Source organism: Nycticebus coucang, chromosome 3 (genome assembly GCF_027406575.1).
Source record: "Nycticebus coucang isolate mNycCou1 chromosome 3, mNycCou1.pri, whole genome shotgun sequence".
Classification (NCBI taxonomy): domain Eukaryota; kingdom Metazoa; phylum Chordata; class Mammalia; order Primates; family Lorisidae; genus Nycticebus; species Nycticebus coucang.
Window position 1 is genome coordinate 63,902,891 of NC_069782.1, and position 21,940 is coordinate 63,924,830.

General features: G+C 49.6%; 1 protein-coding gene across 1 annotated transcript; it reads left to right on the top strand.

Moving 5' to 3' along the window:
• The first annotated feature begins 2,173 nt into the window (after positions 1 to 2,173).
• Positions 2,174 to 21,819, top strand: LOC128580982 (complement C3-like). Its single transcript, XM_053583438.1, is given in 19 exon segments — positions 2,174 to 2,244; positions 2,551 to 2,626; positions 2,709 to 2,867; positions 3,861 to 3,929; positions 5,176 to 5,227; positions 5,347 to 5,433; positions 7,854 to 7,929; positions 8,209 to 8,377; positions 10,862 to 10,951; positions 11,116 to 11,275; positions 12,606 to 12,778; positions 12,964 to 13,122; positions 16,027 to 16,117; positions 17,950 to 18,020; positions 19,211 to 19,291; positions 19,586 to 19,672; positions 19,918 to 20,020; positions 20,934 to 21,078; positions 21,687 to 21,819. Coding segments are annotated over 19 exon segments (2,052 nt in total).
• The last annotated feature ends 121 nt before the right edge of the window (positions 21,820 to 21,940 follow it).

The following is a 21,940-nucleotide window of genomic DNA, read 5'->3' on the forward strand; positions in this document are numbered from 1 at the left end:
TGGGGTTCAAACCCAGCCTGGGCCAAGCAACAATGACAACTACAACCAAAAAATAGCCGAGCATTGTGGCAGGCACCTGTAGTCTCAGCTACTTGGGAGGCTGAGACAAGAAAATCGCTTAAGCCCAAGAGTTTGAGGTTGCCGTGAGCTGTGACACTACAGCACTCTAAAGGGCAACAGCTTGAGACTCTGTCTCAAGAAGAAAAGAAAAAGTACTCTTACACATACGCTGTCATTGATAGAACTACAATTGCACTCATTTTACATAGAGGGGGAAATTAATGCCCAGAGAGGTTAAGTGACATGATGAAGATTGTCCAGCTTTCATGTGGTGAGTCTTGAATTATAGCAAGCTGTGGGAAGAAATGAAGTGATGCATATAAAACGTTTCCCATTTATAATATCGTCAAAGACATTGACAATGATCTTGACAATTGACCCATTATTCCCTCTGGTCCCCTGACTGGAACTGCCCCCTAGACCCTCCGTCGCCGTTCCCTGAAGAAGCTAGAGACAAAGAGGAATGCAGGTCAGCGCTAAGGCTCTATGTGCCCCCACCCACTGTCTATCAGGGCTTAGAACAGAAACTAAAACCACTCCAGATATTTCAAGGAGGGAAGAACTTAATAATGGGAGTTTTATGCTTACAAAATCATTAGCGGGGTGATAGGAGTGGAAGTTGGAAGGCTGCTTGCTGGGACTCAAGATCACCCCTCTTCAGTTGTAACCCATAAAATCTCAGGAAACTACTGCCAGTCTCTCTCATGAGGCTGGGAGATGGATAATGAAACACAGAATTGTGCCCATTACAAAAACACTCATAGACAGAAACCCACCCATCAGTTACTACTGCTGTAAGAAAAAAAAAAGATTTCTGCTTCTCTTCTACCTTCTAAGTCTTATATGAGTGCATCTCAGTGGCTGCTTCTAATCCTGTCTAGAGCCCTAGTGGCAAGGGACTCTGAAAAATGTCATTTTCAGATGTCTAGCCTCTGTGATACAGGATGAAATATAGACAGAAGTAGGAATAGGTGCTGAGAGCCACTGGGCAATCTCTAACAAACTTGTCATCCCAAGGCCAGGGTGTGGACCAGAAGAAGAAGCTCTGAGACTAGAGTCAGAGGAGATGGGAGGCAGCCCTGGGTAGTGTTAGCATGGATTTTAGTCACAGCTCTGCCACTTGGGAACTGCATGACTCTGGGAAAGTGAATTCACCTTTCTGTAGCTCGGCTTTCTTATGGGTACTCACCATGTGTGTTTAATACAATCAAGGTGCTATGCACAATGTGTGCCACAAAGCCATTGACAAATAAATGATAGGGGCTATAAAAGTCCTCACTTCTTAGGTCCTGTCTGACCTCTCTCTCTCTTTTTTTTGCAGTTTTTGGCCGGGGCTGGGTTTGAACCCACCACCTCTGGCATATGGGGCCAGTGCCCTACTCCTTTGAGCCACAGACGCTGCCCTCTTTTTTTTTTTTTTAGAGACAGAGTCTCATTTTGTCACCCTCAGTAGAGTGCTGTGGCATCACAGCTCACAACAACCTCCAGCTCTTGGACTTAGGCAATTCTCTTGCCTCAGCCTCCCAAGTAGCTGGGACTACAGGCACCCATCACAGTGCCTGGCTATTTTTGTTGTTGTTGTTGTTGTTGCAGTTTGGCCGGGGCTGGGTTTGAACCCACCACCCTCGGTATATGGGGACAGCGCCCTACTCACTGAGCCACAAGCACTGCCCTCCTCTCTCTCTTTAATTCTGGCATGCAGTAAACAAGTTCAAGACAGAGCTGGAGCAAAGGTGCTATGAGGCTGGGCTCCGGGAGAGCCCAATGGGGCTATCATGTGAAGAGAGGACACGGCATGTCAGCTATGGTTCAGCCTGTGTGGCTGCTTTCCTGAACTGCTACCATCTGTCTGAGACCCTGACTCGAGAGGCTTGGGAGGATCAGCTGCTTCTGGGAATAAGTGAGGACCACAGCAGGAAACAGTGTGTGTGTGTGAGGGGGGTGTCCACTGAGGGGTGTGGAGTATCATGAGATGGGTTAAGGGGGAATGGAAAGGATGACCCTGCTGAGGAGTCTGATGGGCTATGGAAGAGACATAAAGGAGACCCACACCCCACACCCACTCCCTGCAGTGGATGAAGATGAGGACTTTGAAGACCTCTTCCTGGATGACATGCCTGTCCGGACTTTGTTCCCTGAGAGTTGGCTCTGGAGGAGGTTTACTCTGCCAAAAAGTGATTCAGGGTAGGATCACAGCCTCCATGCCAGAATTGGGTCCCTAGCTCTTCCAGTCATCAGTAGATACTGGTCATTAACAACAACCCCAGTGGTGACATTAAACCTCAGGATAGTCCCAAGATAGAAAACCCTCTAGATAATAGTAAAGATCTTAGTGGGTCCCTAAAATGATACCCTGTAGGCATGATGTCTGTCACTAATAGGATGACCCAGTAATGCCCAGTAGTGATTATAACTCTTGGGTGATGACCTCCAACCCAGAGGCTCTATCCAGGCAGTACAAACTCAGTGATGTCTCCTCACTTTCAGCAGCCTCTCTCACTACCACATCTCTGTGAATGTGCCAGACTCCATCACCACATGGCAATTTGTGGCAGTCACCCTCAAGGTGATCCCAACAAGCCTAGGGCTAAGGGTACAGGAAGACACTGGCCCTACCCAGCTCCCTACTTGGCTCTACTTAAACCCAGTGTGTTTTCCTGGCCATAGGTCTCTGTGTCTCAGATCCCTTTGAGCTGACTGTTATGAAATCGTTCTTTGTGGACCTTAAGTTGCCCTCCTCCATGGTCAGGAATGATCAGGTCCAGATCCAAGCTGTGCTGTACAATTTCAGAGATCGCCAGGTCAAGGTGAAGCCCTGAGCCCTCCTCTCCCCATTAAAATATCCATCAATGAGGTTTTTTTTGTTGTTGTTGTTGTTGTTTGTAGAGACAAGAGTCTCACTGTACCGCCCTCGGGTAGAGTGCCATGGCGTCACACGGCTCACAGCAACCTCTAATTCTTGGGCTTACGCAATTCTCTTGCCTCAGCCTCCCGAGCAGCTGGGACTACAGGCGCCCGCCACAACGCCCGGCTATTTTTCTGTTGCAGTTTGGCCGGGGCTGGGTTTGAACCCGCCACCCTCGGCATATGGGGCCTGCGCCCTACTCACTGAGCCACAGGCGCTGCCCCATCAATGAGTTTTACAAAAGGGGATGAAGTGTATTCATATTCCTGTGAGTCAGTGGAGTGCTGGCCTTTGGGGGAAGCTTATAAGGTATTTTGTTATTGAAACCTCAAAATAGGCTGGGCCCAGTGGGCCATGCCTGTAATCCTAGCCCTCTGGAAAGCCAAGGTGAGCAAACTGCTTGAGGTAAGCAGTTGGAAATCAGTCTAAGAAAGTGCAAGACTCCATCTCTATTAAAAATAGAAAAATTAGCTGGGTATTGTGGCAGGTGTCTATAGACCTAGCTACTCAGGAGGCTGAGGCAGGAGGATTGCTTGAGCCCAGGAGTTTGAGGTTTCTGTGAGCCACCAAACTCTAGCCTGGGCAACAGAATCTCCAAAAAATAATACTAATAAGAAAATAAAATAAAAATAATCCTTACAATAATCCCATAAGATGGGTACTACTTTTGTCCTTGGTTTAGAGGCATAGAGAGATTAAAGGGCTTGCCTGAGGTCACACAGTATGTAAGTGGCAGAGGGGTCTCTGACCCTGGCAGGGTCTGTGGTCTCCATCACTATGCTATGCCATCACCTACTCAGTCAACTCAGGGCAGGCTTGAGGAGAGGACCGAGACCCTCGGGTCCTGGGCCACACCCCATGCATCAGGACTTTTTTCCTGACAATTCTGCCGCAGGTCCCAGTGGAATTCCCTCACAAGGAGCCATTGTGCAGTGCATCGAAGCCGGGAGCCCCTTCCTGCCAGGTGGTGGTCGTGCCCCCAACTTCCTCCAAGATGGTGCCCTTTGTGCTTCTGCCTCTGGAGATAGGCAAAGTGGATGTGGAGGTCAAGGCTGTGGGCTATGGGGTCCAGGACCACGTGAAGAAGACCCTCTTGGTCCGGGTAATGGGCACCCTGCCCTTAGCTGCCAGTGCAGACAGTGAGGCTTCCCCTGGGTTCTAGGATGAGTGGTCATGGATCCAGGACCAAAAACAGGTCCCCTAGATGGTAGTGGGGTACCAGAGAATGGATTTGAAAGTTCAGTTAGTGGACTGACTTGAGGAGAGTAACAAAGTCCCCATTTCAGAGCTCTGGAGTCAGATCTGGGTTCAAATCTTGTCTCTGCTATGTGTGACCTTGGGAAACTTACTCAACTTCTCTGCTCTGAGTCTCATTTCCTCATTTGCAAGATGAGGATAATCGTTATAAACAAGAATACTCAGAAAGCTGAGTAGTTACCTACAACCATCAAAAATACTTTATTTGCTTAACAAACACATGTTCAGGGTTTATATCTTAAGTACTTTAAGAAGTACTCAGCTGTGTGTGGTGGTTCACACCTGTAGTCCCAGCTATGTGGAAGGCTGAGGCAGGAAAATGGCTTGAACCCAGAACTTCAAATCCAACTTGGGCAACATAGCAAGATCCTTCCTCTCAAAAAAAAAAAAAAAGAATATTAAGTGACTGAGCCCTCAGAACAACTATACAAAGTGGGGACTATTATTATCCCCTTTTTACAGATGAGAAAACTGAGGCACCAAGAGGTGCCTCTACTTGTCCAAGGACATACTAAGTAGAAGAGCCGGGATTTGAACCCAGATATTTAGACTCCAGACTCTGTGCTCTTCACAGCTAAGCAATGCTTCCCCTTGTTGTCATGATTATCATTATTACTGTTGTTGTTTTTCTATTATTGTTGTTTGTTTTTGTTTTTTTTTGTAGAGACAGTCTCACTGTACCGCCCTCGGGTAGAGTGCCATGGCGTCACACGGCTCACAGCAACCTCTAACTCTTGGGCTTACGTGATTCTCTTGCCTCAGCCTCCCGAGCAGCTGGGACTACAGGCGCCCACCACAACGCCCGGCTATTTTTTGTTGTTGTTGTTGCAGTTTGGCCGGGGCTGGGTTTGAATCTGCCACCCTCGGCATATGGGGCCAGCGCCCTACTCACTGAGCCACAGGCACCGCCCTCTATTATTGTTGTTAACTTGTATGCTCATCTCATCCCTTAGGCAGGGGGTCAGATACAGATAATTTCTCATAGCATCCTCCTGGACCCCAAAGGTTTGTGGGACCCTGGGGCCATGCTAGGGAGGGGGTAGTCTGATTCACCCCCAGGCTCTGTGCACCCTGACCACCCCAGCCACAGAGCCCACTCGTCACAGAAGGTTGTGCCTGTTCAGGTCAGACCCAAATGGTGCTGGTACCAAGGCAGGACTTTATAAACAAAGTGCTCAACACACAGGAGGAAGTGTTTGTCAGCGTCCAAGGTGCTGGGAAAGGGATGGGGGAGAGCCAGAGTTGGATTCCCCCATGGTCTTCTGGGCACAAGAGCAGCTGGCTGAAGGGTGGTCAGCAAGCTATGGTGGCTTAGGCCACCTCCCAGGTGACCCAACTTGCCCACCTGACAGATGACATCTTAGGCGAGACAATTGTGGGCAGTCTGACACCTAAAAAAACAAGTCGACTGTTGAGGATCCCCACTGGCTGCCCAGAGCAGACACTGAGCTCCCTTGTGCCACTAATCATCCTGACCCGGTATTTGAATGCCACTGGCCAGTGGGGCAAGATCGGGGTGGAGCACAGGGATAAGGTGATGAAGAATATTGACAGTGGTAAGAGCAGGGCCCCTCCTGGGGCTCTCTGGGATCGTGGCTGGGGCACCCTAGGATTGGAGGAGGTCTTCGTGGGAGGCCCCCTGAGACTATAACACCCAGACTCTGGCTCTTTCTCTCACCTACCAGTTCCCTCAGGTGACCCCAAAACTGTGACACACACCCAGGTTGCTCCTTTACTTAGCTCCTCTCCCAGTCTACAATCTGACAACAGACTCCCTGCTTTCCCCCAACCAGCAACCACTCAGGTGATGTTAAACCCAGGCCTGCTTCCAGGTTACACTCCCTCAGGGATACCCCCAGGTAACTCTCAAGCAGCAAACTCCAGAATAATCGCAGGGGGTGTCCTCTTGGTTACAATTAAATTATGACACCTCCCTAAGTTACAACCAACCCCCCAAGTAATAGTCAGAGATGGAAGGCTGGACAAGATAGCTCACGCCTGTAATCCTGGCACTCTGGGAGGCCGAGGTGGGTGAATTGCCTGAGCTTATGGGTTCGAGACCAGCCCGAGCAAAAGCGAGACCTCGTCTCTAAAAATAGCTGGGCATTGTGGTGAGCACCTGTAGTCCCAGCTTCTCTGGTGGCTGAGGCAAGAGGATCGAGTCCAGGAGTTTGAGGTTGCTGTGAGCTGTGATGCCACAGCACTCTGCCAAGGGTGACAAAGTGAGACTGTGTCTCACACAAAAAAAGAAAAAATCAGAGATGGACACCCTGGTTACACCCCCCCCCCAAGTTAATTTGGATGCTAACACCTCTCCAAGGTTACACCCCAGGTAATACCCAGATACTGTCACCCTTAATACCTCACCCAAACAGGGACCCTTTAGGTAATACCCAAGTGAAAACCCTCAGAACATACCCGAGAGGAACCCATCCAACATAACACCCAGAGGCAACCTCTCCTGGGTGACACAGATACCCCAGGTTTGCATCCAAAACAGCCCCCAAGAAAAATTCCAGGTATAGAGGCCAGGTGAGCTGGCTCATGCCTGTAATCCTAACACTTTGGGAGGCCAAAGCAGGTGGATTGCCTGAGCTCATGGATTCGAGATCAGCCTGAGCCAGAGCGAGACCCTATCTCTAAAAATAGCTGGGCATTGTGGCGGGCTCCTGTTGTCCCAGCTACTTGAGAGGCTGAGGCAGGAGAATTGCTTGAGTCCAAGAGTTTGAGGTTGCCGTGAGTTGTGACGTCACGGCATTCTACTGAGGATGACAAAGTATGACTCTGTCACACACCCACACACAAAAATTCCAGGTACATTCCTGCAAATTGTTCTTTGTCCTAGGTTACACCTGGATAACACTTTTTATTTTTATTTTATTTTATTTTATTTTATTTTATTTTATTTTATTTTATTTTATTTTTTGAGACAGAGCCTCAAGCTGTCGCCCTGGGTAGAGTGCTGTGGCATCACAGCTCATAGCAACCTCCAACTCCTGGGCTCAAGCGAGTCTCCTGCCTCAGCTTCCCAAGTAGCTGGGACTACAGGCGCCCGCCACAACACCCGGCTATTTTTTGGTTGCAACCATCATTGTTGTTTGGCGGGCTCAGGCTGGATTTGAACCCGCCAGCTCAGGTGTCAGACTGGCACCTTGGTTGCTTGAGCCACAGGCACTGAGCCCACTTTTTATTTATTTATTTATTTTTGCAGTTTTTGGCTGGGGGCTAAGTTTGAACCCACCACCTCCGGCATATGGGGCCGGCACCCTACTCCTTTGAGCCACAGGCGCCGCCCAGGATAACACTTTTTATGATCCCTTCAAGCAGCAATTCCTAGGCATACCCTTCTCCAGAGTTCCCAAGGTGGCAGTTTCCTGGATTACTCCCAGGCAGCTATGAACAAACACATCCTGGGTCCCCTAAAGTCATACCTGGGCCATGATCTTTACTTAACACCTGAGCCCTGAAGCCCTCTCCTTAATACACCTCCTTCAGGTTACCTCCAGGTGTGACACATCACTAAATCACCCCCAGTCCTTGTCTCTTCCAGACTGTTCCTGATAACTGACCCCCACTCACAGACCATGCCCAAACACTTACTCTCCCTGCAAGTCCTGCTCTGTTTCCCCAGGCTACATGCAGATGCTGACACACTGGAGTACAGACAGCACCTACCACACCTCCAAGGGGAGCCCAGGAAGCACCTGGTGAGGGTGATCCTGTATCTCCTGCCACCACCATCCCAGAAGCCTGAGGGCCCAGCATAAGGCTTGAGGACCCAGGAACATCACACTGCAGGGTCTTGGGCTCTTCAGGAGTTGAGCACATGGGCTGATGGCATCCCATGCTGGCAACCTGAGGAGCGGTGGATGGGGGAGGGGTTAGTCTGGAGCAGCGCATAGTTTAGACCCCCCACAGCGTGGACACCTCCACCCCAGGGACCCCTGAGGAGCTGATCCTAGTTATCCCTTTCTCCTTCCCCAAAGGCTCACGAGCTACGTGTTCTGGGTCTTCACTCTGGCTTCCCCCACGATGACGAGCAGTAAGCCTGACCTGTCCTCTCTCTGTGCCATTGCCAACTGGATCATCACCCAGAGGTAGGCAGAGGATGGGCACTTTTTAGAGAAGGGCCCTGTGGTCATGACATCCATGCAGGTGCCTGCTGTCCCTCCCTGGGTCATTCAAACAAAACCCAGGACTCTGCATGCCAAGAAGGAGGATTTTGGGCGGCGCCTGTGGCTCAGTGAGTAGGGCACCGGCCCCATATGCCGAGGGTGGTGGGTTCAAACCCAGCCCTGGCCAAACTGCAACAACAAAAAAATATCCGGGCGTTGTGGCGGGTGCCTGTAGTCCCAGCTACTCGGGAAGCTGAGGCAAGAGAATCACATAAGCCCAAGAGCTGGAGGTTGCTGTGAGCCGTGTGACGCCACGGCACTCTACTGAGGGCAGTAAAGTGAGACTCTGTCTCTACAAAAACAAAAAAACAGAAAAAGAAAGAAGGAGGATTTCAGGGTCCTGATCTGCTCTCCGGTAGAATGAGAACTGGAAACAGCTGAGGCTCGGTGCTGAGGATCATGTCCCCCCCTAATCTGGGCCACCCCGCACTATGTGACAACATGAGTGTGGCTGGGCACATCCAGGAACCAGTCACTTCCTCACCCCCAAATCAAGTAGTGACTAGCCCTGGCCTTCATCCCTTTGAGACTGAGTCTTCCTCATCCTCCAGCTAGGACACCCAACCTCACCAAGTGTTCCTCCACATCGGCCTCCAGAAACATCTTTCAGGCACAGCCTGACAGGTCTCTCCTCTGCTCAAACACCTTCTATGGCTCACGGTTGCCTATGTCTGTATCCCAGGCCTAACCTCTCCCTGCCTACAGCCTCCTCAAACTCATCTCCACATCTTTGTTTCCGCTGCCCTCTGCACGAGCATGGCCAAATTATGTTTTCTCAAGACTTAGCCCAGATGCCATCTCCTCCGAGAAGTCTCCCCTAAACACCAGCCTTGTGCCTGTCTATCATTGCAGCTTTCACATCATCCATTCATTCATTCACTCACTTGTTTATTCATTCAGCAAACATTTGTCTAGCAACTGCCTTATCTAGTACCGGATTTTGCTGGGCATAAAGGAGACACCACAGTAAACAAGACAATTATAGCCCCTGTGGAAAGCCAGAACCCTCAAAGACAGATTGCATCCCCAGGGGGAAGACTTAGGGAGTCCAGAGGACTGTGCAAAGGTGCAGAGTTACAAGCAAAGGTCTCCCAAGCCCACAGATCTGTTTCTTTCCACCCACAAACATTTATCATGCACCTGCACGGTGCCACATGCTACCTTAAGCACTGGGGACCCTGGGCAAACAACACAAATAAAAATCCCTTTCCTCATGGAGTGGACATTCAGGGGGAAGAGGAGAGACAGGCCTTTGCCTGGGGATAACAGGATAACACATGTATAGACATGAATAAAATGGAATGCTATAAATGACATGGGAAAGGGGAGATTGAGAAAATGGGGGTGTCACTTTGGAAAGTTTCATGAGGAGATGATATTTGTACAAAACTCCCAAGGAGGTGAGGAAGCACATTACACAGACAACTAAGGAAAGAGTGTTCCAAGCAGAGGGGGCACCATGTGCACAGGCCCTGAGAGTCAAATGTGCCAAACATGTTGGCAAAATAGCCAAGAGGCCTTTGTGGCTGAAACAGAGGGAGGAGAGATGGTGGGAGAAGGTGAGGGCAGAAAGGCAGGTTGTGCAGGGCCTTTAGGGCCACGCAGAGGACATTAGATTTTTCTCTGAGTAAAGTGGGAGCCATGGAGGGTTCTATGCAGAGGACAGACATGACTTGGCTCAAGAGTTTACAGGCTCCATTAGGCACTGTGGAGATAAGAAACTGTTGGGGGTAGTGGAGAGGTATAAGTTTCCCGCAACTGGGGGGCTTGAAACAACGGACATTCATTTTCTGTGGGCAGGGTCATGTTCCTTCCAAAGGCTCTATGGAAAATTAACCTTTCTTTAGTCATTTATTTAACCTCTTCCTGAGTTCTAGTGGTTGTCAGAAATCCTTGACATTCCTTGGCTCACAGTTGCATTACTCCAATCTCTGCCTCTGTCTTCACATGGCTTTCTTCCCACTGGGTATCTTCACATGACCTTCTTACAAGGGCATAAGTCATTGGATTAATTGCCCACTCTAATTTTAACTAATTACATCTGTAAAGACCTTATTTCTAAAAAGGTTACATTCTGAGTGAACATAAATTTTGAGGGACACTATGCAACTCAAGATAAGGGATGATGGTGAAAGCTGGGGGGTAAAGACAAGTTTGGATCCTGAGTTGACCATTTATTGGCAATGAGGATACTTCACTTCTCTGACCCTCAGTTTTCTCATCAATAAAATGGGGCTGCTGCCAGGATGCTCTGAGACAGTGTAGCGAGCTCAGCCTCTGGGGCTGATAGCTTTTGTTAGCAGGACAAACCCAAATTGCTCCTTCTCTCTCTCTCCTAATACCACCTCCAGCATCACTTATCCCAGAGCTGGGCATCTGGGAGCTTCTCAAGGTCAGGCAGGAAAATCTGGGAAGGCATCTCCAAGATGCACAGAGCATTATGGGTATGTCTCTGCATCTATAGTGTGGCTACCAAGGCTCCGAGGCAGATATATCTCTCACAGCTCTTGTCTTGATCTCCCTGGATAGGGGAAAGGAGTTTTGCAGCAAGAGTGTACCGGTAGGACCTCCAAGAGAAGAGGGGCAACTTCCAGGTGTTCTCGCCCCACTGAACCCAGGAAGCTCCCCCACACTCATGTCCCTCTAGACCTTTCTCTTCTAACCTCTAGACCTTTTCCTCTGATCACTGTCTCTGGCCTCCTCCCTCTGATCCTCTAGAACTTCATTGCCAGCATCAATCGAGCCTGTGGCTTCCTGGAGAGAAAACTCCCTGACATTCAGACAACCTTTGCCGTAGCCATAGACTCCTATGCACTGGCCCTCACCCACACCCCCTGAGTCAATGACCATCTGGACAGCTTTGCCAGCCACAGTGAGTGTGGGACACCGTAGTTAACTTTGTGTTAACTATAGTCACAGGGTGGAGGGAAGGGCATGATGTCAAGTACAGCAATGTGTGACTCATCACTTAGTGTTTACTGAGTACCTACTGTGTGCCAACTCTTGAGCTCAGATCCTAGGAGATTAAGGTGAGCAAGACTTAGGGTCCCTGGGAAGGCAGGCAGAAAAGCAGATCAATGTCTAGTTGCAAACTGAGACCCAACACACTGGCTCATGCCTGTAATCCTAGCACTTTGGGAGGCACAGGTGGGAGAATCACCTGAAGCCAAGAGTTCAAGACCAGCCTGGGCAACATAGCAAGACTCTGTCTCTACAAAATAATTTTAAAATTACCTGGGCATCATGGCATGCACCTGTAGTCCCAGCTATTTGGGAGGCTGATGCAGAAAGATCACTTGAGCCCAGGAGCGCAAGGCTACAGTGAGCTATGATTGTGCCACTCACTGCACTCCAGACTGGAGTGAGACCCTGTCTCTAAAAATAAATAAACACAAATTGAGATGAGAACTGAGATGATAACAAGGTAAAGTGTGAGAGATGGCAAGAGGAAGTATGTATAGAATGGAGTGTGTGAAAAGCCATGGACATTCTAAGCACAAGGAACAGCACTTGCAAACACCCTGCATTGGGACAGAGCACTTGGTGTAAAGAATGGAAAGGAGGTCCTGAAATGTGATTTATTTAGAAGGGTCTTACCTCATCCACAAGTGTCCATATCCCTTCTCCCAAATCAAGGAAAGTGGGGTCAGGAAAATTTGCTTGTGGTGGGACCAGAGACCCTGGAAGGGATTTTCTGAATCTCAATTTCCCTATCTCTAGTTTTAGTTATATCTTCTAGGGTGGGTCTGAAAATGCAATGACCACATGCCCCTCAACATAGAGATTCACATAAAATAGGTGCTCAGTAGCCAGGTGCGGTGGCTCATGCCTATAATCCCAACACTTGGGAGGCTGAGGCAGGTGGACTGCCTGAGCTCACAGGTTCGAGACCAGCCTGAGCCAGAGTGAGTCCCTGTCTCTAAAATAATAGCCAGGTGTTGTGGTGGGCACCTGTGGTCCCAGCTACTTGGGAGTCTGAGGCAAAAGGATTGCTTGAACCCAAGAGTTTGAGATTGCTGCAAGTTAAGACTCCATGGCATTCTACCAAGGGTGACCAAGTGAGACTCTGTCTCAAAAAAAAAAAAAAAAAAAAAAGGTGCTCAGTAAAATGACAGATGAGAAATAGGGAGCCAGCTGACACAAGGAGAGAACAGGTTGAGGTGGGTGTGCCAAGCTCTGGGTGACAAGGCTGGCATCCCTCTTTCTAGACAAAACCCACTGGGAGGGGAAGGAGCTGGACGTCGACTCTCTGTACACCATTGAGGCAACCGCCTACGTGCTGATGCAGAAGCTGGAGCTGCGTCATTATGAAGAAACACACGCCATCGCCAAATGGCTCCTGGAGAAGAGGGAGCTCCGGAGAGGCTTCTCATCCACTCAGGTGATGGGGCCCCACCCCGGGAGATGGGGGTTGAGGACGCTAGCCGGGGTGCTGGCGTGCTTGGCCCACCTGGAGAGAGCTGTCCGTGGTTCTGGCGTGCCGGCCTGTTTGTTCCCCGGCGCTGTCTGTGGTGCTGATACACACCCCACATTCTCCCCCCCACCCTGCCCCATCCCAACACCCAGACCACGATGGTGGCCCTCAAAGCCCTGACCCACTTCCGTGAAGCTGTCCCCTTCGAGGGCGTCCAAGATCTCCACTTCCAGATCAGTGTGCCCAAGAGAACCTTGAACGTGGAGTGGCTAATTGACCACAACAACGCCTATCAGCAGCAGTCAGTAAAGGTATGGCCCAGAGAGGCAGACAGGAACCCACACAGAGGTGGAATTGCAACCAAGGCCACAATTCGTGTCCCTGCCGATCTCACTCCCCAAGATTACCACATAATCGTTGTCATGAGGCTATACTCTCAATTCACAAACATTTCTTTTGCATCTACTGTGAGCCAATAACTCTCCTAGGCATCAGAAATACTTTATGAATGATTCGTGGTCCCGGCCCTTATGGAATATATAGCACAATGTAGAAAGAAATAATACACTAAATATGTTACATTTTAACTTTTCTTAACCCAGGAAAAGAGACAAAATGCATAAAGGGAGAAATTATTTGCGTGTGAGCAGAAAGATGACTTCAGTCCATGAAATAGATGTCGTTTAAGCTTCAATCATTTGGCACATCTTTATTGAGCACTTACTGTTCATTAGATACTGTTCTGGATTCTAGGAATACACCAAATCTAAGATACAAAAATAATCCCGGGCAGCGCCCATAGCTCAATGGGTAGGGTGCTGGCCACATATACCGAGGCTGGCGGGTTCAAACCTGGCCCGGGCCAGCTAAAACAACAATGACAACTACAACAACAACAAAAAGTAGCCGGGCATTGTGGCGGGCGCCTGTAGTCCCAGCTACTTGGGAGGCTGAGGCAAGAGAATCGCTTAAGCCCAGGAGTTTGAGGTTGCTGTGAGCTCTGACGCCACGGCACTCTACCTAGCCTAATGTAGTGAGACTCCGCCTCGGAGAAAAAAAAAGAAGGAAAAGCAAAACCGTGCAGAAGGGGTGAGGTGGATAATGAATCACCAGATCCTAAGTTAGGGAAATACCAAGACCCAAGTGCTTGTGTGTGCTTTTCTCCTGACTCACACTTTGCTGCTTCCTCCAGCCCTAAATCCTTCTCTATCTCCTCTTTAGTTCTTTGCCCAGGATGACCTAGAGATCAAAGCCAGCAGCAATGGAGAGGAACCATCTCGGTAGGCCTGGTATCTCACTATCTTAGCCCACTCAGCTGCTATAACAAAATAGCATAAACTCGGCGGCCTATAAAGGAGAAACTTATTGCTAACAGTTCTGGAGACTGGAAAGTCTGAGATCGAGGCACTGGCCGATTTGGTATCTGCTGAGTGCCTGCTTTCTGGTTCATAGATGGCACCTTCTTGCCATATCCTCCCTCACAATATTATTACTATTTTATAATAATAAAGGGGCAAAGGCCACTCTTTGTGGCCTCTTGTGTAAGGGCACTAATCCCATTCATGAGGACTTCACCATCATGATACAATCACTTCCCTAAGACCCCACCTCCCAATACTATCACATTGGTGATTAGATTTCAACATATAGATTAGGGGACCACCATTCAGACCAACACACAGACCACCATTCAGACCACCACACAGACCACCACCATTCGGACCACCACACACCCACTATTGAGATCCTTACTTGGATCCCTGGGCCTCCCTAGTTGATGTAAGTAGGATCAAGTCCTAGACCCCAAGACAGGATTTGCAGCAGTAATTTTAGCTATAATTTGAGGCACTAGTATTTGCTAGGAACCAAGCTAAGGACACCTGAAAACCACCTTGGGAAGCGGTCTTGCTATGTTGTCTAGGCTGGTTTCTGGAGAAATGAAAGCTTAGAATGCTCCTCACTTGTTCCAAATTAAGAGTCAGGTAAGGGGGGGCAGAGGCCATTGAACCCCTTTTCTTCCCTTATCCTGATTCTCTCAGGAGGTGACTCCTTTCCTTGATCCTCCAAGGGAAGATTCTCCATCCAGGATACCTCCAAAGGCTCTGATGATGACTCTGCCCTTTGCCCCAAATCTGAGCAAGTGTTTCTATTATATGTTCCATCCCTATGCTCTACGGCCTAGGAGGGCAGCCCTTTTGCTCACCAAAAGGTTGCCTGTTATCTTGTTCCAGACATTGGCGTCATGGTTGAATCCCTGTCTTTGTTGTGTGACCTTGGACAAGTCACCTTCTTCCTTAAGCCTCATTGAATTTTTTCTTTTCTTTTTGAGAAAACTAGAGGCTAGAATGCAGTGGCACAATTATAGCTCATTGTAGCCTAGAGCTCCTGGGCTCAAGAGATCCTCCCACCTCAGCCTTCCAAGTAGCTGTGACTACAGGTGCACACCATCATATGAGGCTATTTTTAAAAAGTTTGTTAGAGACAGGGTCTTGCTATGTTGCCTAGGCTGGTCTCAAATTCCTGGCCTCAAGTGATCCTCCTGCCTTGGCTTCCCAAAGTGCTGGTATTATAGGCATGGACTACCATGCCTGGCCCTTAGTGAAATTTAAATTTATTTATTTATTTATTTGAGACAGAGTCTCAAGCAGTCACCCTGGGTAGAGTGCTGTGGCATCACAGCTCACAGCAATTTCCAACTACTGGGCTCAAGCGCTTCTCCTGCCTCTGCCTCCCAAATAGCTGGGACTACAGGCGCCCACCACAACGCCAGGCTATTTTTTGGTTGCAGCCATCATTGTTGTTTGGCAGGCCCGGGCTGGATTCTAACCCACCAGCTCTGGTGTATGTGGCTGGCACCTCAGCCGCTTGAGCCACAGGCGCTGAGCCTGACATTTAAATTTAAATGGGTTAAAATTGAAGAAAATTCAAAATTCACTTTTTCAATTGAACCAGCCTCATTTCAAGTGTTCAACAGTCACAGGTGGCTAGTGGCTGTCATAGATAGAAATCATTCCCATTGAAGCAGAAAGTTCTATTACACAGAGCTGGTCCAAACTCTAGAGATTTCAAGCCACTTCACCTAGAAATTAAAGGAACAGATCTTGCAGAGAAATCCCTACCGGGCCAGAGATGGGCACTCCCAAGACTGGGGTGTGGAGTAAAGGGAGTGGGTAGAGATGAGTTCTGACACCCCCTCCCCTTCTCTTCCTTGGCAGATCCTGACCACGTACCACAAGTCCCCAGAGTCTTGGGAGGACACCTGCAACCTGTACTACCTGAATGTGACTCTCCAAAGCATCCCAGAAGGTAAGCCTGGATGCAGGGATGCCCAATCCTTCTTCTTTACAATTTTATTTTGAATATATTGTTTATTAAGAACATTTATTGCTTGATACAGTCATTCGAAAAATATTTAGTGAATCAGATCATTTGTTGGTCCTGGGAACAAAGGTATGAAAAGAAAAGAATTCCTTCTTCTTCTAGGAGCTACCTTCTAGTGGGAGGACGTAAATAATAATAATACACAAATTGCAATATACTGTGTTGATACTATTATTTAATTTATAACCTAAATAAATACATCTATAATTTAAACAAGTAATTATATAGCATAATAACAGGTGATGATAAGTCCCATATAAAATGAAGTAGGAAAATGTAATAGAGGCTTGTGAGAGATCCAGGGAAAACTCTCTGAGGATGTGGCATTTGATCTGAGACAAGAAAGAAGGGAGAAAATGAGCCATGAAGAATCTGAGGGAGGCAGGGCACAGTGGCTGACACCTATAATTCCAGCACTTTGGAAAGCTAAAGTAGGAGGACTGCTTGAGGTCAGGAATTCAAGACCAGCCTGAGCTAGTGCAAGACTCCGTCTCTAAAAATAGTCAGACATTGTAGCAGGTGCCTGTCGTCCCAGCAAGACCCCCACCTCTACAAAAAAGTAGAAAAATTAGCCAGCTAATTTTGAACACATGTAGTCCCAGCTATCCTGGCTCTATAAAAAGAAGAGCTGGGTGCAGTGGCTCATGCCTGTAATCCCAGCACTCTGAAAGGCCGAGGTGGGTGGATTGCCTGAGCTCACAGGTTCAAGAGCAGCCTGAGCCAGAGCAAGACCCTGTCTCTAAAAATAGCTGGGCGTTGTGGCAGGCTCCTGTAGTCCCAGCTACTTGGGAGGCTGAGGCAAGAGAATTGCTTAAGCCCAAGCGTTGGAGGTTGCTGTGAGCTGTGATGCCACAATACTCTACTGAGGGCAACAAAGTGAGACTCTGTCTCAAAAAAAAAGAGAAGAAAGAAGAGAGGAGGAGGAGAAGGAGAATCTAAGGGAAGAGCCTTCAGGTAGGTGGAACAGCAAGCGCAAATGCACTGACACAGAAAGGAACTCACTGTGTTTGACAGCGAAGAGGCCAGTGTGGCCACAGAGGAACAAGGGGTAGAGTTTTAGGAGAGAGTGGGAGAGGTGATGGGAGAAAATAGAGACCTGTTTGCCACAATAAGGACTTTGGCTTTTGCTCTGCATAAGGTGAGAGCCATAGAGGGTTCTAAGCAGAGGAGGGACATGACCTAGGACGGGTTCCCTCTGACCACTGTGGAGGAATCATACTGTAGAGGGTAGAGATGGAAGCCAGAAGACCAGGGAGGAAGTGACTGCATTGGTCCTGTAAGAGAGGACATAGGAGCTGGCCCAGATAGGGACTGTGGAAATAATCAGAAATGGTGGGACTCTACAATTCCCAGCCTAGGGCACCGAGAAGGAGGAGAGAGGACTCTGGGAGCTCACTATGGGAGTCAGGGAAACAAACCTCATTAGTCCCAAGAATTTTGGGGACTAAAAAAACCAAGGCTTTGGTTTGGTTGCCATTCCTTCATCATCCTCATCACCATAACTGACAGTTACAAAGCACTGATCAGGAGCCATTTTGAGTCATTTACATTAACACATTTAATCTTCATAAAACCCTATCAGGTTGGAATTATTATAACCCCCATTTACAGATTGGGGAAACTGAAGCCCAGAGAAATTAAGCAACTCACCCAAAGTCACACTGCAGAGACAGGATTTGAACTCAGGAAGCTAGCACCAGAAGCTGTGCTTAATCACTGTCCTACCCAGCCTCTAAACTGCTGCCTTCTCTCTGCAGAAAAGAAAAAGAGAGAAGAGACCTTTCAGCTCCAGATGGAAACCCAGTCAGGGAACCAGAGTCTTAAACAGGCAGGAGGAGGACCCCACTCCCTGGCATTCAGATCCCTACACAGCTCTCCCTGTGTACTGAGTGGAGGGTGAGAACAAACCAAGCTTGCCCCTGCCCTCTTTCTGCCCTCTCACCCATCCTGCCATGTCTGCATGTCCCCAGATGACATCCTCTGCTTTGGCCAACATGCTGTATGACTCACATTAGAGTTCGCTCCAAACCCCACAACTCCCCTCCTCTTCTCCAGACACACCAGCCCCCATCCCAGTCCTGCTCTGTCCCACAACCCCCTTGCCCAGGTCTGCTCCAGATACAAACATGTATTAAGCACAACCTACCTATGTGCCAGGCTCTGTTCTGGGAGCCAGGGGTTCAGCAAAGTAACATCCCCCTCTGCCCTAGTAAAGCTCACAGGCTATCAGGGGAGATAGACAATAACTAAACAATCACTAAGAATCAATAGAAAATGACAACTCGATTTAAAATGGCAAAGAGAGGGACAAATCAGAGAATGATACGGTGTGGGGGTCAGTGAAGGCTTCCCAGGAGTGATGGATGTGTCAGCTGAGATCAAGAAAATGAAGGGAGGACTGGGTGTGGTAGCTCTTGCCTGTAATCTTAGCACTCTGGGAGGCCAAGGTGGGTGGATTGCCTGAGCTCACCCAGTTTGACACTGGCCTGAGCCAGAGTAAGACCTCACCTCTAAAAGTAGTTGGGCGTTGTGTTGGGAGCTTGTAGTCCCAGCTACTTGGGAGGTTGAGGCAAGAGAATAGCTTAAGTCCAAAAGTTTGAGGTTGCTGTGAGCTGTGACACCATGGCACTCTGCCAACAGTGACCAAATGAGATTCTGTCTAAAAAAAAAAAAAGAAAATGAAAGGGTGTTTCAGGATGAGGAGAGAAGTGAGGATTCCGGGCTGAGATAACAGCAGCATGTGCAAAAGTCCAGTGGCAGAAGAGGGATGAGGCTAAGAGTGATCAAATGGAGGCTGGAGTGGAAAGAGGTGATATAAAAGGGTGTAAAAACTAGGACAAGGCATTTGGTAATTTAAGCCACGAAGCAACATACAGATTTCTGCTTGCTACAGCGTTAACTTCTTGGGACCGATGGAGAGGGGGAGGAGGTTGCTGTATTAGTCCAGGCAAGAGATGAGGGTAGAGGCTGGAAGACAGTGGGAAGAGAGACCGGGCCTGTGAAATCCCCACGTTCCAGGGTAATCGAGAGGCCACAATGACCATCATAGAAGTCTCCCTCCTCACTGGCTTTTACCCCAACCAGGATGACCTCAAACAGGTAACGCAGACTGCACCTGCTCATTACTGAGCAACATCCCACAACTCCCACATTGCTGCAGGGCAGGGTCTATGCAGGTAAAGGACTCCAGATTAACACCCCCTTCTGGGTGACTTCCTGAATGGCCTCAGCCAAATCTCTTCCCTGGTTGGGCCTCAGTTTCCCCAACAGTGGGGGCGGATTGGACAAAGGCTGGGAGCTCTAGGAGTTACTCTACACTAACTGGAGCTACCCAACTGGGGGCCTCAGAATCTTTCTGCAGACCCCCCAGTCACTGCTGGCCCTCTGTCCCAGCTCACATGCAACGTGGAGATGTACACCTTCCAGTATGAGACCAAGACCAGTTCCAGCGACAGCACAGTTGTCCTCTACCTAGAGAAGGTGAGAAAAGCTGAGTGCTGTCCTCCAGGGGCCTGTGGGTAGCCTAGTGGGTGGAGAACCCAGGCAGTCCCTTGGGCAGTATTTGCAGAGAGACAAGTCCTCTGAGGCCAGCTTCTCTGGCTGGGATGTTTGTATTCAAGTCCACATGGTGAGTGGTCATGGCAATGCTCATGGCCAAGGCCTTGTGGTCAGTACTCCATGGCCAGTGGCCTTGGCCAGCTCTGACAAGACCCATCTTCCTCCAGCTCTCCCATAAGGAAGACACAGTGCTGGGTTTCCGAGTCCACAGGATGCTTCAAGCAGACTTTCTGCAGGCGGCCCAGGTCACCATCTACGACTACGAGCCTTGTGAGCAGAAGCCTTGGGTGGAGGGGAAGAGGCCTGTGGAGGACAGGGCCAGGAGCCAGAGAATGAGGGATAGGACGTAGCAAAGAGACACCTGAGCAAGGGTGGCTGTAAGAGATGTGGCCTTCTTGGGGACCTAAGTAGGCAGGGCCAGGAAAGACCCGAAAAGGGGCTGGGGACAGTCTGCTGGGAATTGAGGTGGGGCAAGAAGAGGTGGGGCCTGCAGAGGAAGTTGGCGGGACAGAGCTAGAAGGGGGAGGGGCCAGGAGGAATCCCGGAGGGAGCAGAGACTGTTGGGGGCGGGGCCAGGCGGGAACCAAGACCCGAAAAACCCTGGCCTAAGCCAACTCTTGGCACACACCCCCACACACAGCCCGGAGGTGCAGCGCTTTCTACAACCTTCCCACAGAGCCATCTTCCCTGAGAAAGATCTGCCACAAAGACGTCTGCAGATGTGCAGAGGGTGAGATGTGCTGCAAGGGTTAGCCCCAAGTGGAGGGCTGGGGCTGCCAGACCGGGGGAGCCCCCAGGGGCCCTTCACACCTCCTCCTCCTGGCTGCCATCTGGGCTGAGTCTAAAACAGAGAGACAGAAAGGGAGAGAGGCCTACACATCAGAAAGGCAGCCACACCCACAGGCCCAAGAATGGGTTAAAGGCCTGGGGACAGATGAGAGGGTGGGTGGACGGGAGGAAGCCTCCTCCCCAGTGCAGCCTAGAGCAGCAACCTGCCTGAACCTCCAGATCAGTGCCCATCCCCAAGAAAGGACAGCTGCTGGCTGGGGCAGGAGGATCTTCAGGCAGCAGCCTGTGAAGCTGGCGTGGACTTTGGTGGGTGTGCGGAGCTGCAAGAGGGAGGTGGAGCCGACCTCCAGGCTGGACACCAACACAATCCCCCACTTCCTTCCCTCTTCCCCAGTGTACAAGGTCAGGCTAGAATCTGCAGAGGTCTCAGCCTCCAACCCCTACATCTACTACAACATGCAGCTTCAAGCCATCATCAAGAGTGGTATACCAGAGGTGACACGGGAGGGTTCAGGGGGCCCTTCCCTGGAGGTCCCAGTGTGGGGGAGAGCCACACCTATGCACTATCACACACTGAGCCTCCTCTAGGAACGGGCCCTGCCATACCCCTCACCATGAAGAAATTTGTCTTGCACATCACCTGTCATGATTCTCTGGGCTTGCAAGAACAGGAATCATACCTCATAATGGGCCAGACATCAGACCTGTGGAAAGTCAGATCTGAGTATGTGAGGGGCTCCTACTGCCCTGGGGACTCAGACCTGGGCCCTCTTCCTTACCGTAGCCCAGCCTCAGTTACACAGTTTCTGCTGGACCTATTATTAGGGGTCTGGGATTTCAGGGCCACCCTGAATGGAGGTTGAGGTTGTGTACGGCATAAGTCCAGGGACTACCATTCATACAGAAATGATGTGGACATTTATTTCTTCAGTTTTCCAGGAGAGCACAGTAAGGAGTCAGAGGAAGGGAAGTGTTTTCTAATCCCAAGCTATATGAGCTGGAAGAACAGAGAGGGCCCAATGCAATGGATACTCCAGGCTAAGGCTCTGGAAGACCATCAGGCCAGGCAGAGGGACAAAGCAAGGAGCTCTCTGAGCCCTCAGGGGTAGCAGGTCCTCCTCAGCCTTCTGCTGTCTCCTGCCCATAGTTACACCTATGTCCCCGGCAAGGAGACCTTCCTCATGCTTTGGCCATCAGAGAGAGATGTGAGCAAGAAGGAATCACTGGACCAGCTGGAGGGGTTTTCAGAATATATGCGCACCCATGGCTGTGAGTCCTGACACTCTGAGGCCTCTGAGGCTCTCAGGGAGGTGACTCCAAGCAGGTCTGGGCCACTGGGCTTAACTCCAAATAAAGAGGACAAAATATACCCAAATTCTGGACATTTGTGTCTGCTCCAAT